The following is an 18738-nucleotide window of genomic DNA, read 5'->3' on the forward strand; positions in this document are numbered from 1 at the left end:
AAGAATGACCCCTTAATTACAAAGGCCGTTAATTAGAATAAATAGCTCTTATGAAAGTACTAAACAAAATTTAGCGTAAAGAGCGAGGTAAAAAAAAACGAGCAAAAATGGGGTTTTTATAGGCCAAATGAAAATACTGAAAAAACAAAGCGAATATTTCGAGAGGACAAACGCCTCTCTTCTTCAGCGCGAAACGAAACGATGTATCCAAGGAAAGTGCCGAAGAGAAAAAAATAATTTCTGTTTTTTCAGTATTTTCATTTGGCATATAAAAACCCCATTTTTGCTCGTTTTTCTTTCTTTATGTGATGTCAGGCCAATGTGGTTTAAGAAATTATCAAAGAGCGAGGTATTGAATTGGGGGCAAACCCAATCATGTACCTAATAGATTTTGTTCGTTGTAAGTTTTGATGTTGAAAGGATTTCAGTTGAGAACTTTTTTTTTTTTTATTTCTGATCGTTTTTTAAATAATGCTGAGAAATTCGACGCCCTCTTCATAGTAATCTCCCTTCCCCCATGGAAAGATCCTCCCACGTAACCCCAACCCACCCACCTCCCCCCCAGTACTAGAAAAAATCCCCCTGAAAACGTTTGTATACTTCCCAATAACCAATACTATATGTAAACATTGGGCAAAGTTCATAACTTGCAGCCCTTCCCCTGGGGACTGTGGGGGATTAGGTCATCCTCAAAGACATAGTAATTATATTTTCCGATCATGCTGAACAAAATGGCTATTTAAAATTTTTGATCGGGTGACTTTTGGGGAAAATGAGCGTGGGAGGGAACCTAGTTGCCCTCTATTTTTTGGTACCGTGAAGAGCAAGGTATTGAATAGGGGGCAACCCCTTCATATACAGAATTAATTCTGTTTGTTTTGATTTTTAACGTTGCTCCTTACTTTCAGTTGAAAAAAACTTGTTTATTTCATTTAATCGGAACTGGGCCGATCGGATCAGTAAATCAAAGGCGTCCAGAGAAGACTGGATTTGTATCATAATTATTGAACCCTGTCTCTCCTTCTTCTCTTAAAAAGAAAATTGGAAAAATGAATAATTGGGTATGTCTTCCATCTTATTTGTGCCTTAGTTTACTTGCATCTTCTTTTCAGGCTCATTTTCCAGATGGAAAGAAAACCAGCCTTTCCAGACGTACACAAATTTTTTACAGAGGTGTTCTGAAATTTTTACAATATCTGTCGCTTATTGTTTATTTTAAAGATTAAAAAGGGAGATTGAATCTGTAGAAATAGAAATAAGATTATAAACCTAAGAAATTATGCAACATTAGTATAGGAAACTCAATGAAAGTAACTGAAAATCCAACAGCAGCTAGAAAGTTAAACAATGTTAGTATGGAAAATTCAATAAAAAACTGTAAATCTAACAAACAAGATGGAATTCCGATAAGGATCTTAAAATCCAACATGTTGTGTTTGAAAATTCAATTCGGGTATGGGAATCCAACATTTTTGTTTCTCAACAGATTGACTTGACTTACTTAATTTAAGTCCCGTCCGTCCTTGAAAATCGTCTTGGGGCCTCTTTCTTCCTAATGGCGTGGATGTGCCTTTTGTATGCTTTACGGTTTTCTGCTAGGCAAAAAAGGTCCGAGAGGTGGTGAGGTGCAAAGTTTTCCTTCCACCTTTTTGGGGGACGACCACGAGGACGAGAACCGTGAATTTGGCCTTCGAAGGTGATTTTTGGAAGACGGGACTGACTCATCCGTTGTACGCGACCGAGCCATCGAAGTTGCTGGAGCTGGATCTTCATGAGAATTGTTTGTTGTACTTTAAGGTGCTCGATAAGTTCGACATTTGAGATTCTATCAAGGTAAGTGATCCCGCCAATGCGGCGGAGGCAGTTAGTTTCAAATGCTGCAAGTCGACGGTTGTCATTTACCTTCAGTGTCCATGTTTCACATGAGTATATTGCAATGGGAATGATCAGGGTATCGAAAAGTCGTGTCTTAATCTACAGAGACAAATCCTTGCTTCACCATATGGGCTTAAGGCCTTTGAAACTGGAACTTGTGAGAGCAAGACGTCTTTTAATATCTTTTGATTGACTGTTGTCGCTTGTGATCAGACTACCGAGGTAAGGGAACTTGTCAACCCACTGGATACTCTCTCCATTAATTTTCAGGTCTGGCTTAACTGTATCCTGTGGCTTTCGTGAGCAGTATATAGCCTTTGTTTTTTATACATTTATGATCATTCCAAAAGAACTAGTGGCTTCGAAGACGTCGTTAGCAACGGCTTGTAGACCCTCGGGTGTTTCAGCCATTTCGTCGGTATCGTCGGCGTAGGCTAGCTTATCTATCTGAACACCCCCTATATATGCGCCACAAGTTGTCTCCACCAGGAATAAGACTGCTGTGAGGAAAAGGTTGAACAGCTCTGGAGACAAAAGGCATCCTTGAAGGACACCTGCGGAAGTCTGGAAACTGTCAGTGAGACCTTCACTAGTCATGACGCGACTCCCAAATTTTGAGTACATATCCTTGATAAGATCTACTAGGTTTCATGGGATTCTGCAATGGAGGAGGATATACCATAGGCCATCCCTCCATATAAGGCCAAATGCTTGCCTGAAGTTGATGAAGAGTTGATACAGGCCGCGACCAAATTCCAGATATTTCTCTAAAATTTGGCGAACAGTGAAAATTTGATCAACGGTCGATCTCCCAGGGCGAAACCCGGCTTGGTATTCTTGGATGACTAAGGATGACACGGCTCTGATCCGTTGGAGTATAATTCGTGTGAAGATCTTGGCAGTTTGACTTGTTAGGCTAATATGACGGTAATTATCACATACTGCCTTTGACCCCTTCTTGTGTAGTGGAACAATTGTGGCTTCGCACCAAGAAGTTGGGAAATGACTCTTTTGCCAGGCACCGGATACAATCTTGTGGAAAAGATCTATAAGTGGTTCACACCGGACTTTCAGAAGTTCTGCCTGTATCCCATCCGGGCCAGGGGCCTTGTTAGTCTTCAGCGCTGGGATTGCATCCTCGACCTCAGAACGGAGAGGAGGTGGGCTGGGGTCTGAGACAGTAACGGGAAAGAGGTCCAGGACAGCAGGGTTTGGAAAGATATCAGGATTAAGCTTTTCTTTGAAATGCTCCATCCATCTCGATCGGATACCTTCTGTGCTTTGTATCTGAGATCCATTTTTATCCAGCAGTGCACAAGAACTGAGGCTTTTCTTGCTTGTTAGCTCACGAACTCTCTTATACATGAAGTATGAATCGCCTCTCTTAAAATCAGCCTCACACTGTTCACATTTGTCTTTAATGCAGGTGAGATGGGCTCTACGGGTGGCTTTTTCTACAGCACGCTTCAGCTACTTATATCTGTCCCTGCTCTCTCAGTCTGACCTGTTATTATGTTTTCGTCTCTCAGCACATAATAAAATGATTTCGTTCGTTATCCAAGGCTTTTTATCACCCTTTTTGGTTCCTAGGGCGGACATCGCTACTTTGCTGATGATCTTAGAGGATTTTGCGACCAGTTTATTGATACCCTCTTAAGATAGGGCTACAGGAATATTAGAAAGAAGGTCCGATATTTGAGTAGACAGTTCATCGATGTAGGTTTGGCGAGTTTGAGGGTCTTTGAGAAGATGTGTGTTGAAACGAGTGGGTCTATTATTCAGCTTTGCGGAGGATTTCAGGCGTATCTTTAGTGCAGACATGACCAGGGAATAGTCGCTTTCGAAATTGCCACCTGCAAGTGTGAAAGTATCTATCACGGACGATTTCCACCGCCTAGAGACGAGCACGTAACCAATAAGATTACGGGTTTTTCCATCCGGCGAATTCCATGTTGCCTTACGACGTTCTCTATGTTTGAAGAGAGTATTGGTAATGGCTAGATCACTGTCTCTGCAAAATTCAATGAGGCGTTCGCCCCTCTTGTTAAGTCGTCCAAGGCCAAATTTACCCATAACATCTTCATTTCGAGCAGAATCGTTACCAACAATAGCATTGAAGTCGCCAATGACAACAATAAGCTCTTTTTTAGGAACTGCGTCAATTAGGCTTTGCAGTTGAAGGTAGAAATTATCAGACTCTTCATCTGGTTTGCTGAAGTCAGGAGTGTAGACTTGTATAATCGTGATGTTGATCGGTGATCCTTTCATTCATATCATAATCAACCATTCTGACACGGGCGTTACGGAAATCAGTGATCTTTGTGCCTTAGTCGACATCAAAAAGCCAACACCTTGGCGATGGACGCCATCGGTTCTCCCAGACACTATCAGACAGGTGTTGCCGATCCTTTCTTCGCCGGTGCTAGGGAGATGTGTTTCTGAAAGTCCCACAATATCCCATTTATATTGGTTTTGTTCATTTAGGACAAGATCTATTTTGCCTTGTTTAGCAAGCGTCCTAACGTTCGGGGTTCCAACAGATAAAATCAATTTAGGAAAAAGCATAGCCTCCGGGTTTGGAGTTGTCAACATTGTTAAAGGGAGATTCTCGGTCGTCAGATCGTCCGTTGCCCCGGACGCGGTAACTTCGTCGGTTGCCCCGGACGCGGTAACTTCGTCGGTTGCCCCGGACGCAGTAACTTCGTCGGTTGCCCCGGACGCGGTAACTTCATTGGTTGCCCCGGACTCGGTAGGATTGGTTCTCGTTCTTCATCGTTTGTACTTCATATTTTATAATAAAGAAGGTTTCTTGGCAAATTTAAGGACGGTGGTAAGCCACTCTTCTCCATCCCTAGCAGGGGCTGGCTATATCTACTACCGATAATGCGCCCTTCTGGCGTCGTGCATCACCTGCAACTTTCCTATTCCTTGGAGAAGGTTTGTGACTGGCGGGACGTATCCATACGCCGATGGGCCCTGCCCATTGCACATCACAGGGTCCTTCCACCTCCTCTGCCTGAACTTATGGCCCCCAGAAGTGGGTGCTCCAGCTATATTTCAAGACCCCCAGAGACAGGGTCCTCCCTTGTTCCGCACCTCCCTACCGGGAGGTGCCCTGCATATCTACAGGACGTTCCCCTATCCGCTACCTGGGGACGCGCTGAGTGGCCTGGGAGAGGCCAAATCTCAGACAACAGATTGGATATTCAATAATGACAAGGGAATTCCAAAATGGTCTCTAATATTCAATTTCAGCTGTTGAAATTCAAATTTTGTTGTTGATAAACATTACAAACAATTTTTCTTGAAGCTCAAACAATTTTTTTTACAGTGTACAATTACTCTGATATTATGAAGTAAGAATTGTCTTCTGACTTCACACTGTCCAAATACTTTACTCTCCTCCCCTAATGGGCAAATATATAGTCCAAATTATATATTTCCCATCTATTCTATCACTTCTCTATGGCTTTTGTCACGCTAAGTTGAAAGAAACTAGCGAAAAAAAATGGATTACAGTGCGTCAATGCAAGAACAACTTAAGTTGCAGGGGGTATATCACACAAGTACCAAAGAAATTGTTAAAGTTGATTTATGCCTATAATGAAGTCACCTGCAGTAAATTTATTTCGTTAATACATTTAATCCGCCAAGCCTTCGAGGCACCTTTATCTCTTCAGCCTTTTTCAAAGGTATTTCAAAATGATATCAGTGCAACCTATGCTTCGTCAATTTTAAAATTTGACCTATTAGAAAGACCAAAAATACCTCACCTCCTCCTTTTCTTTTAACAGATGTCCTACTACCACTGCTAACAACTCACCGCAGCACCAAGCCGCCTGAGGCCAACACAGCTGCGCACGCTCTTCCTTCATCCCAATCTGTTCAAAGCCTCCCTCTTTACACCCTCCCAGGAAGTTCCCATTTCCATTAAATTTTCTTTATGGCATCCCCCACCCCAGACGAGGACGACCCGCTTTCCGTTTAGCCCTAGACGGTTAGCCGAAAACGACAATATTTGGCAATCTGTCATCCTTCATCTGCAGAACGTGCCCTAGCCATCTTAACCTTTCTTTCATTACTACTGCTACTACTACTAACAACTCACCGCAGCACCAAGCCGCCTGAGGCCAACACAGCCACGCACGCTCCTCCTCCACCCCAATATATTCAAAGCCTCCCTTTTTACACCCTTCCACGAAGCTCTCATTTCCTTTAAATCTTTATTTATGACGTCCTCCCACCCCAGACGAGGACGACCTGCTTTCTGTTTAGCCCTAGACGGCTGGCCGAAAAGAACAATCTTCGGCAATCTATCATCCTTCATGCGCACAACGTGCCCTAGCCACCTCAACCTTTCTTTCATTATAGCCCTAGAGAGCGGTATTGAACCATATTTTTCGTAAAGTCTATCGTTTGAAATACGGTCAGTCAGCCGGGTACCCAGAACAATCCGTAAGCAATTTTTCTGGAAAAAATCTAGCAAATCTTCATCCGCTTTTCGGAGCGCCTATGCTTCTGAGCCATATTTGACCAATGTCATCACTGTAGCTTCCAAAATTCTAATCTTGTTTTGCAGACTAATTTTCCTACTCTTCCAAACTTGTTTTAACCGTGAAAAAAACACCTTGAGCCTTGGCTATTCCACTGTCCACATCTTCACTGCTCCTACCATCTTAACTATTAATACTACCAAGGTAAGTGAAGCGGTCTAGCGGATCAGTTTTTTCGTTACCAAACGTAACCTTTTTATCTTCAATTATTCCTAGTCTTAGTAGCCTATTCTTCCTAGTATTTCATTTCAAAGCTACCCTAGCCCCCTGAACTCTCAAAACCCCAACGAATTCATTCATTTTGCTCACACTTTCATCAAGGATGCTTAAATAATCGGCATAATCTAAGTCCAGGAGAATTTCTCCTCCCCATTTGATTCCATGGTCTCCCATTGCCTCTCCTGTGCTCCTTAAGACAAAGTCCATAAAAACGATCCATATAAAGGGGGATAGAACAAAACCCTGCTTAACTCCTGATTTAATACAAGACCAACAGCTAACCTCATTTCCTACCTTAACCGCAGCAGTGTTATTCTCGTACATAGTACTAATCACTATTATGTGTTTGTCTGGTATACCATACAAGGATAAGACCTTTGCTAAAGCTCTTCTATCAACAGAATCGAACGCTTGCTCATAATCTATAAAACTGAGGACCAGCGGTGTTTGAAAACTCAGGCACTTCTCAATTCTTAGCCTAAGAGTGAAAATTTGGTCGACACATCCTCTACCTTTTCTAAAACCGCACTGTTCTTCTCTTAAAATCTTGTCAACGGCATCTCTCAGTCTAAAAAGTATCATATTACTAAGTAATCTCCTACCTACAGAGACTAGACTAATGCCTCGATAATAACCACACTCACTCTTATCACCTATCTTATACAGTGGTTTAATTAAGGTTTTCGTAAAATCGTTAGGTACTTCCCCTTTTTCAAAAGTCATATTCATAATCTTCAGTAGCTTATTTCTAACCTTAGAGCCACCATATTTAAGAAACTCATTTACCGCACTAACAGCACATGGGGCCTTATTAATTTTTAATCCTTTTAGTACTGTCGCTAATTCTTCTTCACAAAATAAATCTTCTTTCACATCCAAGGTACCACAAACTTTTTCATTTTCCTCTATATTTTTTCCTGCAACTGTATCTCGGTTTTCCACATGTCAGATGTCCTCCTTTGAGATATTTTTCAGATGGTAACATTGAGCTTACTCATAACTTTTAAATTATAATAGAAAGTTTCAATCAATCTATAAAATTCTTAAAAAAAAATTGACAAAAATTTTCTTGAGCTTAAAATTAACTCTTACTTTTATAAGAAGAACTAGAAATACGAAATTCCAATTAAAAATTGACTCAACTTAGACCCGTTATTTAAGACCTAATATTAGAGATAAGGGGCCTGAGCCTGAAGTTTTATTTATATATCACGGCCTCAATTTTCATAACATGTATGCCTATTTAATAATAAAAGTCAATGAAAAGAAGCCAGACAACTCTACTGGGATATGCATTCTTATAGGTCCTAACGTAGCCCCACATTTACTGTTGGCAATTTTGAAACTGTTCACATTAGTGCCTACGAAAATATTTATTTCCTCTTTAAATTTATTTTCTCATTAGTGCCTATGAAAATACTTGTTTCCTCTTTAAATCACCGTAAAAATGAGCCTTCTCTCTAATATATTTTATATTCTGCTTATGTCAAACTTAATAGTAGTTTTGTAATCAGGTTAATCTTGAAGATCAATTCTGAATAAATAGAACTTCTCTGAGTAAACAGATGGCACTGATATAGAAGAAAATTCTTCGTTGAGCCAATTTTTTAAACACGAATTCATTTTGATTCGTTCAGGTTTTTTCTAGGATGAAATGGACAGTAAATAATGGCAGGAATTATTACAACAAGTGTAGTTCAACGTAAAAACTGAAATAGTTATCATGCTAAAGCCTGTAATGAGTAGAAATTTCAATCGCCAATGATAAACTTTATGTTTACAAAATTTAATTGTCGGCACTTTTTAAGATACTATGAGTGATTTAGGAGCCTTACTGATCTTTAAGAAACCCTGGTCTCCTAAAACCCAACCCATAAGGAAAAGAAGATTTACAAAGCAGGCAATGTTTTTCACTATTTTTCTATTTAAGCTAAGCAACTATGCAAAAGTTAGTTACAACATTACAGCATGGGCTTAGGACCAGCCCTATTTCTAATTTTGGAAAATACGAAAATTAACTTTTTTTTTGCAGATAAATCCTTTTAAACAGCCAGGTTTTATTGATTTTTCACCATTCCAAATCGATCAAGCAGAAAATTAAAATCTGCATCTTTAATTTTTACAAATATGTAAATTTAATCAAAGAGAAGGATCTTCCAGTCAGAGACAAGTTAAAATAAGGTAATCTAGCTTACCTGGAATAATTTTTCCAGGGAAAAATTATTTACAGCGCTTCTAACACAACTCAAATATAAGCAGAAAGACCCGAATCAAAGTTAAAATTTGAACAGAGAAGGTAATCCCCAAGCCGCGGCGCCCCCTCCCTCAGCTGTGGCGTCCTCATCAGTTCATCTCAATCCGGCTCCAAACTCCAAATCGATCAAGCAGAAAAATTAAATTCTGCTTTTTTGATTTTTACAAATATGTAAAATGCTCTGACATTAAATTATTTTTTATTATTGTTATCAGCAATAAAATATTTTACTGTACGACTAAAACACGCCAATGTACTCCTTTTTGTCTTTGCAATACGCTTTGAATGCCTCCACACGTTTTCAAATTATTTTCTTTAGTAAAATACTGTATATAAATAATTACGGGGTAAAAAATTTAATTGACAGATTCAAGCTTTATTTTAAACTATAGCTTTCGAAAAATTCACTCTGAAAAATTAGCTTCCCGAAACTAAGAAAAATAGTAGTAAGAATTTGGAATAAATAAAATCATTTGCAAACGTTGTTTCTTGTTAAATTTAAATCTATTTTAAGAGAATACCTGGCTTAAGTTTATGTTCCCAAATTCTGTCTTATAGTTTGTAAATTTATAAATAGGTGTATAAACATAAAAAATGGTGAATAGCAGATGTAAGTTCTTATCACACAAAATTCAAATGGAAAAAAGATATACAGTTTTATTTGAACACAACTCCATAACAATAAAATATCAGTTCCGGAATGACTCACAAAAAAGGAGAAATTTCGTGTTTTTCATAATGGCTGTTCTCACGCAAGTGAGATGGGGTAAACACAATATAGGAGAGAGGAGGAGGGGCTAACCTTTGCTAAACACTCAGTGAATATTTAGATGAAAACACTATTTATGTCTAATTAAGATATAATTTTATATCTAATTAAGACAATTAAGAAGAATTTTTGTATACTTAGCAAGGAAAATGGCGAAATCGGTTTGAAGTTTAAAGAGCGGTTAACCTACAGACAATGTTGACTACCTACAACTAGGAAATTAAACTATTTAATTATCTATCTTCATTAAGCACTTCGATTTTCCAATAGGACATAATTCGAAATCGACGAGGGTACTTCTCGCCACATATCTAAGTGAGAAACTTAGAAAAGTGTTTCACATGCTAGTCTGTTGTACAGCCTGCTATAGCAGTCATATTCAGTCCCAAATGTAAAACGCTTTCGCCATGCATTTTATCCTCGCATTGACTCCATTTTGGAATGAATTTTTAGCTACCGATAAAAAAAACTATCCACTCTGTACTTTTTTGCAAAGTTTCTCGTATGTATACCTCTATGGGCCAGAAACAAACGTTTAGTCTCAACTGACGAATTAAATGAGCCATTAGAAGCAGCAGAGCAGCATTGTATTCACTTTCAGTGTAAGCTGGATAAGTCAAATTGACTTTATTCTGCTTTATGTCAGTATTTGTCATTTGTACCATTTGTATGCTATATTACTTGCAACAGTCTCTTTTCAGTGTGTAAATTCGTTTTTTTCTTTTGTTTTCTCTCTATTGCTCCATTTTAACACCCCTGTGTATTCTTTCGGGTAATTAAGATATTGATTGATTGATGGTCAGTTTAGGTACCGTCAGTTACTTTTTGATTCTAATGAATTCTGATTCTGTTTAATTTATTTATGAAAATTACTGAAGGAGAAGAAATTAGCATCAAAATGGAAAACAAATTGAAGAGATGGAAAAATAGCGAAAATTCAAATGGTTATGGTTTTTCCACGCAAAATTTTTTGTAGGCTATTCATGGCAAAAACTAATGTCAATAACTCTGCAAAATTTGTTTGCTTTTCTTTATCTTTTTATTCATTTTTCCATGATATTTTTTAAAATATTAAGTTCTTATAGGCTTTTGGCTTATTCAGAGGAAGAATATTACCATCTAGCGTCACATTTTGAAAAGAAAAAGATATTCGGCTTTTCCGGTTTTTGAGTTGTAAACCAGTCGAGTTCTAAATGAGAAGTTTAACCTGAGTTGCTGCTATTTTTCTGTTATAGGCTATTCGTTTGACAATGAGACTCAATGTTAGAAATTTCTTCAGAACTTTTCTGTATGTTGTCATTTTGTTTGGTCTTGTGACTCTTGTTAGTCACTTTACTCCAAGAGATAGTTGGGAGGATGCAGTTCATCAGATTCAGGCAAGAATTAAACTGGCAGCAAAAATGGGAAAAGACATTAACTATTGGGAGGTAAGTTAGTCAGAAGTTGTCAACAAATGGTGTCAGTTACTTTGACAAAGCCTACATCATTTCATTTAGGCCAGCCTAGTACCTTGCTCTAGCCTAGGCTAATTTGTAGCCTATAGCTTGATTCAATAATGACTTTGTTCTAGCCTAGATCGAATATAAAAGCAAAAGAGTAATAAATCAAGATGATAGAATTTTTTATATCTTTGACAAACATGAGTTTATCTTAATAGCCTATTTGGACTCTTTTCCATTGGCTCTAGTTTTTGAAACTAGGCTGTACTTCCTATTATTTCAGCAGTATCTTAAGCCATGCCAAGGCCCTCCCCCCTAAATTTAAGAAAAAGAGTTATGAATCCTTAAAACCTTACAAATCATGATTGAGCAAAAGTTTGAGACTCAAAACACCTTTCTTGTGCCTTTTTTTAGCTGTAGCCTAGATCTTTTCTTCAAGGCTTTACTTTTACAGCACAAAGATTGTGAAAGGTCATCAAAAGTCTGTGCTCTTTAAAGAGAGGAGGTGTAGAGGCAGATATTTTGATTCACCCTCCTAAGGGATCAAATTCAGATACAAAATTAATATGTTTGTAGCCTAGGGCAGCAATGAAGCTTTGGCTCTTGCATCAGTTCCCCCCCCCCCCCCTGCCCTGTAATTAAGGCAACTTTTTACCTTTTTTTGGGTGCATTTGCCACTGAAACCACCACTGCAAAAGAAAATAAAGACCCTTGATCAATTTTTTAGAGTTCCATTCACCTAGCTCAATTACTTATACTTTCAAAGATAAATAAACCCCATAAACTAGAACTTTAACCATAGACTGAATACTGACCCATGTAACCCCAATATTCAAGACAAGTGACTGCACCAAAGTGGAAATTGCAGACTCATCAGTCTCACTTCAGAAGTGGCTAAAACCCTTTGGACAGATTGTTGAATTTCTTGGAACTTGGAATGCTGAAATTCTTGCACATCTCCTTACCAATAATATTCAATCCCTTTGCCAGGGAAGTCAGTTTAGACTAGTCTCCTCAAGACATACAGCAGCATAACAGATCTCTTGGATAAAGGAATCAGTATGGACCTGATTTTGTTTGACCTAGACAAGGCTTTTGTGAAGGTGCCTCAGAACAATCTCTGATTGAAGCTTATGCCAGCAAGTACCAATGGAGACTCAATTGGGTCATGAACTTTCTGACTGGCCAGACTCAGCAGTCTCTTTCTTCAAAGCCAACAGTGACAAGGTTTTCTCTGAACTGTGTGATGCTGTAAGTAGAATCCCCCAAAGCACTGATCTGTGTCCTACCATATTCCTCATATACATCAGCAATATTGTGAACAGAATAGAAAACAATATCACTTTCTGTGTTGACAACTCTGAGCTGTTTTGGCCTTCAAATCTGCAGTATGACCTTCTTAAAATCTAAACATAGGCACAACATTGGCTACTTGATTTCAGTATATTGAAGTGCAGTGTCTTCAGTTTGGTAGCTGCCAAGACTCATTTTCATTTACCACTGGGGTGACATGATGCTGGCCTACAAGTATAATCACAACCAAATAACCACCTCTTGACCAAATATTCAAGCTAGCACCATCCAAGAGGCTACTAGCATATGCTGTCAAAACATTCTGTTTCTGCACATATGCAGCAAAATTTCTTCTCTAAGCATATTGTCTAAGCCTTCAACCTGAAACAGTGATTGCACCCACAGCTGCTTCCTTCAAGTCCAGACTTGGCAAGGAATAGAGTAACAAGTCATGAAAATAAGAGTGGGACTTCTCAGTCAACTACCCACTGACACCAACTTCATCATATGAGTGTCTTGGAGGGTAATGCCACATATCATGCCCAACCTTCTCATATACTCTATCTGAAGATGTTGTTGTGTATTGTGTGTCATATTGGCTTTAAACCACTGGAGACATATGAAACAAAGAAAAGAAAAAATAATAAATGAAAAATAAAATCAAATATCCAAGAAAAACTTGGGAATAAGCAGATATTGTTCCACTGGCTGACACTACCTTAGTTTCTCTCAGCTATTTGATTTTTATTTTTCTCTTCTTTGTTTCATGCATCATGTATAGCCAGTATAGTATTAGAATGCATTTAACAACTGGTGAATGTTCATCATGGGCCATAATTACCTCATGATTACTATTATTCAGTGGGCTTAAATTGCATCTCTCCAGCAGACCTCTCTTATGGTGTGTCACAGGGCCCTTTCACAGTGACAGAATTTCACAATCCTTGACACAGAGCAGAACAGATCAGTATAAGTCTTAATTTTGCTGTTAGATGTGAATTGAGATAAGGTAAAGTGATGTTGGCTCCAGTAGGCTAGTAGAGCCCTCAAAGGGTAAAATTCTAGGTCAGGGGCTTTTGTTGATTTTAGAAAATAGTTGTGTAATGTGGTTGAAACTGCTCCCCTGGGAAGGTATTTTAGAGTTTTTACCTCCACTTCCTCCCTTCCAAAGGGCAATGATGTTTTTAACCTTTGTGCTATAAAAGTGACAGCTTGAGGAATAGGTATATGCTTTTGCTCAATTTTGGTTTGTTAGGTTTTAAGGTAAATATTTAATGGCTGACCACTTCTGAAGGAAACATGCTAATAAAATAAAAGTGAAGATTCCTTATTTTACACACTTTACAAACATTACCTTAAATTACCTTAAATCGCACTTGCTAGCGATAGGACGAATCCTGTGTCCGCCAGCTTCAGTGATGATAGTTAATCATCATTTGTGGCGTCCCAAATGGTGCACCACGGTTTGTTGAGCCACTCCCTATCCACTGATGACTTGAACGCATCCACGCTGGTAGAGGTTACTGTTTTTTCACTAAGGGAGTTCCACAAGCTGACAACTCTATTTGAGAAGAACTTGTTCCTTAGTCTGGTGTTGGCTCGTTTTCGGAATTGCTTTTGAGAATGACCACGAGTTCTGTTTGAATTGTCCGGTTGAAACATCATGGTTGTCTTGTATATACAGCCATAACAATATATTTTTCATCAATTGAATCTCATGATACATCATAGGTTCTTTGTTCAAACAGGTTTCTGCTGTCCCAACTTGATGAAATCTAGTTTTGTCTGTGAGAATTACTTCTACTTAATTTCTACTTAAATTAAAAGAATTACTGTCTAAACCAGATGTTCAAAAAGGCTCCCCCACACCAAAATCAAAGGCATTTTTTGGTTTAATTATAGATGAATTTTACAGCTTGTCTTGGAAAGTAGTTAAGCTAAGAGAAAGTTAGACTTTCAGAGATAAATTTAAAGTCTGAAGTATGCTGTAAAAAATGTTTTTGGTTATTATCTGTATGCAGTAGCAGTTTTAGGCCTCATAATCTGGGGGAGGGGGCAAGGTATACCATAGGAGTGTAAAAATATAAAATAAAGAGAACTTAATGTTAGATGTCAGGAAAACTGGGGGGGGGCAGCTGCCCCCTGTCCAGGCCTGGAACCGCCACTGTCTCTAAGCTTTCATTGTTTTTGAGGCTTAAAAAATTGTATAGAAGACAGGATTGTAGAAAAAACAACACATTTCCCCCTAGTTTTGGTTTTTGTACTTTTTAAGCCATAGTGCATTTTTTTTCAGGTTTTTTTTCCAGTGTCCCCAAAATGTTTAAAACTTTCGAAGTCAGGACTTACCAAAGATATGATGCTTAGAAACCAAGCTCTGGTCTTTTTTGTGCTATAAATCTATTTCTGAAAGTTTCATTTTTATACCACAAAGCTTATCCAAGGTCACCAAAGGTCAGTGCCCCTACGAAGGAGAAGGGGGCAACGTTAGATACTTCAAAACATTTTTTGTCATTTATAGTTTAGACTCTGTATCTATTCCTGAAAGTTTAATTCATATAACTTAATCACTTTTTTAGATAGCAAAAGGCTCCTCATCTTGAATCTTACTCATCTTTGCCAAGTTAAACTAGGTATAGATGATGATGGATTAAGCTAGATTAAGCTTAAAGCATTAAATAGAGCTTTGCTGAATCTAATGATTCAAGCTAGATCAAAGGGATATCAAACTTGACAGTAACATAAACAACTTTTTATTTTAGCACTGCCTGATATTGTTTGACTATAGAAACAAAGTAAACATTTTTTACATCCTTTTGAAACAAATGTATTTTAGTGCATATTCATCCCTTGGTATATAAATCTTTCAATATCTTCAGATCAAACAAAGAGTAAAACAATTAAATTCACTAGCAAAAGGACACCATAATGAAAGACAGAAAATTACTTTTGCCTTTCAACTCTTTCTCATTAACAAATATATTTTGAAATTAAAAGCTGTCTTTTAAACTCTTGTCTAGATCTTATTATTTTCGGTTTGGAACGTTTTTCTAGCATTGTCCAAAAATTTGTCCACCATGTATACCACTGCAACTTTATAACTAAATTTAGCTATAGAATAAAACACTAGCACTTATACCCTGAATCCTAACAGGCTACATCCTAACAATGATTTTTTCACATGGGAAGTTGTTTTTAAGGAAGCTCTTCCTTCCTCCAGGGCCCAGACTTTTCACAAATTTTGCTCTAGTTATTAGTGATGATACTATGAATCTGTATTGAAAATTATCATGATTGCGTTTTTTCAAAAGAGTGAAAATAAATTGGGAATTGAGTAAGTTACTTGAAATTAATCTACTGTGGGCTTTGGTAAAAGAAAAAGTTGTCTACTTCTTTTTTCGAATACTTAAACTGCTGTATCATCAAATTTGTTTGTAGTAGTACTGCTGGATTAGTTCTTCTCCTAGACTGATCAATAAAACTCCCAGGGTATTTGGAGAAATTTGTGCTTGGAAACACAAGTTGTGTGTATTTGCAGGTCATGTCTACCTAATGGAAAGCAGCTGTGCAATCAGCCATGACTGGTCCAAAAGGTCTCTGATTCTCTTATTTAGAACATGATCTTATGACCTATTCTATAAATTATTATGATCTTATGACCTATCCTATAAATTATTAATCATTGAAGGGGAATTTGTCCTACCCTTCTTTCATTTTTTTAATTTGACATGGAATGCTATTAAATTCTAATTCTAATCAATTATAGTGGCTGTATACAAAAAAAACCTGTAAATCACCAATATAGCCTATTTCAGCACCAGAAGCAATTAAGCTTACTGAAAAAAATAAATACCAAAAACACAGTTTATCTGTTGTTTTACCAGATGTCTGGCTCCTAGCAAAATACATGGGCTGACGTGTTCCTCAATTACATTGATTATCCAAACAACTAGCCTGCTTGTGCAATCTCCCGCAATGTCATTGGATTTGATTGGATATCACTTCGTCCGCGCGTGGATTGGATAACGCCCCCACCCCCTCTGCTCAATTTCATTGGGTATTGTCAACGTAATCACCTAATCAGATGTCTTTTGAGGTTTGCAAAAATATTGAAGTGTTAAATCTGTTTAGGCACCAATACCCTATACTAAAAATGTACTAAAAAATATGCAATTAAGGTTATGTTCTCATTATTAAATTCGAAGCCTGAAATTCGGAAACAGGAAATGATTAATAGTCAACTGTTGCATAAATGGCATGGTAATTATTATTATATAATTATTATTAGGGCACCCAAAGTCTTGTAATTATGATTGATGTTGTTTAAAGAAGAAGACAGAAACGATATACAGACAGAAATGATGAGTATTCTCAGAATCCTTATCAGTATTGGGAAAATATTTTGTATCATTCAATCACTACTAGGTGCAAGAACTTTCAGAAATGGAAGTACAGCCCAAATAGCTTAGGGGTCTAGCGAGGTTGTCTTGACTTCATGATTTGGCTCCCTCCCTACTTGTTAGGTTTGGAAGATTTCAGGAAAATATGCCCCAACTTTGAACAAAAATACAAATTTTTCCGAAAATCAGCTCACATCCCAGGAACGACATTCTCATAGCCTACTTATGGACAAATTCTAATGCTGAACAAATATTGAACTGTAATCCTAATCCTGAACTGTATTTCTAGAACCGAGTAATCTATTATCAGATATCATGACATTTTATTGTCTAATTGGGTACACCAATAGAACAGAAAAAGACCTTCTCAGTTGAGGGACTAGCAATACTTAGCTCTTTGTCCTATATTGCAAAGAATTTCATTCGTTTTTGGCCCAAGTATTTTATGCAAGCTGAATAGTTAAAGGTATCAGGGATTGCTTGTGTCATTTAATGGAAGATTTATTATGTTGTCACTTAGCGAGTGTTTTTTTTTCTGTAGTTTTACATTAAAAAGGTACCCAGTGATGACTGGATGCCTTAATTAAGGTACCCAGTTACGTCCTCAAGGATGTAGGCTATGTTTGGAATATTGGCTTTAGTTATAAATAATGTAGGCAACAAATTTGTGAATGAAGTTCATCGTTTTGGTGATACAATCAACTAGAAAATAGAAACAAATGGGTATAAAAGCAAGATTCACTCTGTGCTTTTGGTGGATCTTTCAAGAATTGAGTCTATTGTCAGGATTGATTCTCCTTTTAGCTCCTCAGATATCTCTCCGTTTGATCTTTGCTGTGTGGAGCAGGACTGTGTTGGTATAGAAAGCTAGTCTACATTGCAAAAAGCCTTCTCTCTGATAGCTTTATTCTTCCTCAGTTTTTCCTCTTTACCTAAATTGTAGGTAAACTTATTGAACCTTTAGCTTTGATCACTTACACTTTTTCTCTTGCACATTTTTTTCTTTCTTTTTTGTTGATTGTCAAAGTTTGTTTTGTATACAATCGCTATGCCATTTAGCAGCTACTATTGGAGTCAAAAGTAGACTGGTTAGGGGTTGTACACACCAAAAATGGAAATTTTAGGAATTTTGACCCCTCTACCTTTAACAAGAAGAAGAATCTGACGCTTCCATCTCAAAGATTCAGCCTGTGTAAACATGTGTTTGAATCAAAGTATAAACGCATACAACAAGTACTGACAAAACCTATCCTCTCCACACAAAAAAAGTGACCCTTTGTCCGCGTCTCTGGAGACGATTCCATACCTATGCGAACCTGGCGACTAAATCACAAGTTCCGTAGGTGATTGTACTTGTTTCGTAAAAGCTGTATTAAATTTAATTTATTGGCTCAGAGCGATTAAGTAGTGCAACATTTACCCTCTAGAGGCGCTGAGGTACGCGGGGTCACTTTTGGAGAGTTTTGTCAGTGCTTGGTCAGTATGTGTTTATACTTTGGTTTGAATATACATCCCATACTTCTCGTATGCGGATGCAGTTAACACTTAAGGGGTTAGATGATAATTTTTTCTCTGGAGGGGGTTCAAATTTCCAGATGAGTGCACTCCCAGGCTGCTATGTTCTGGTTTTGAAATGATGGAGTGTCCCTCAGACCAAGGCTGCAGCCAGGATTTTTTTTCAAGGGGGGGGAGGGTGTTACAAAAATAAACCATCACAAATTTTTTTTTATGCATTTTTGTTTCGTTTTTAGGAGTTGGACGCGAATTTCGGGGGGGGGGGATTTTAACCGTTCTCCCTAGATACGGCCTTGCTTCAGACTAATAATGTGGTACTGAAGAACCTCTTCTCTCGTGTGCATTAATATGTAATACTTCTGCACGACCATGAAACCGTAAAATACTGTAATTCTATTTAAATACGAAATAGTTCAACTACTCT

General features: G+C 37.8%; 1 protein-coding gene across 1 annotated transcript in view; it reads left to right on the forward strand.

Annotated features, from left to right (window-relative positions):
* Positions 1–10839: 10839 nt before the first annotated feature.
* Positions 10840–18738, forward strand: part of LOC148954998 (putative polypeptide N-acetylgalactosaminyltransferase 10) — a 51916-nt gene continuing 44017 nt past the window's right edge. Inside the window, exon 1 of the mRNA XM_089099611.1 lies at positions 10840–11097. Within this exon, the coding sequence (XP_088955737.1) occupies positions 10921–11097 (177 nt within the window). The 5' untranslated portion in view covers positions 10840–10920. The remainder of the gene's footprint in view (positions 11098–18738) is intronic.

This window comes from Artemia sp. Qi Xiang Cuo, chromosome 2 (genome assembly GCF_049724085.1).
Source record: "Artemia sp. Qi Xiang Cuo chromosome 2, ASM4972408v1, whole genome shotgun sequence".
Classification (NCBI taxonomy): domain Eukaryota; kingdom Metazoa; phylum Arthropoda; class Branchiopoda; order Anostraca; family Artemiidae; genus Artemia; species Artemia sp. Qi Xiang Cuo.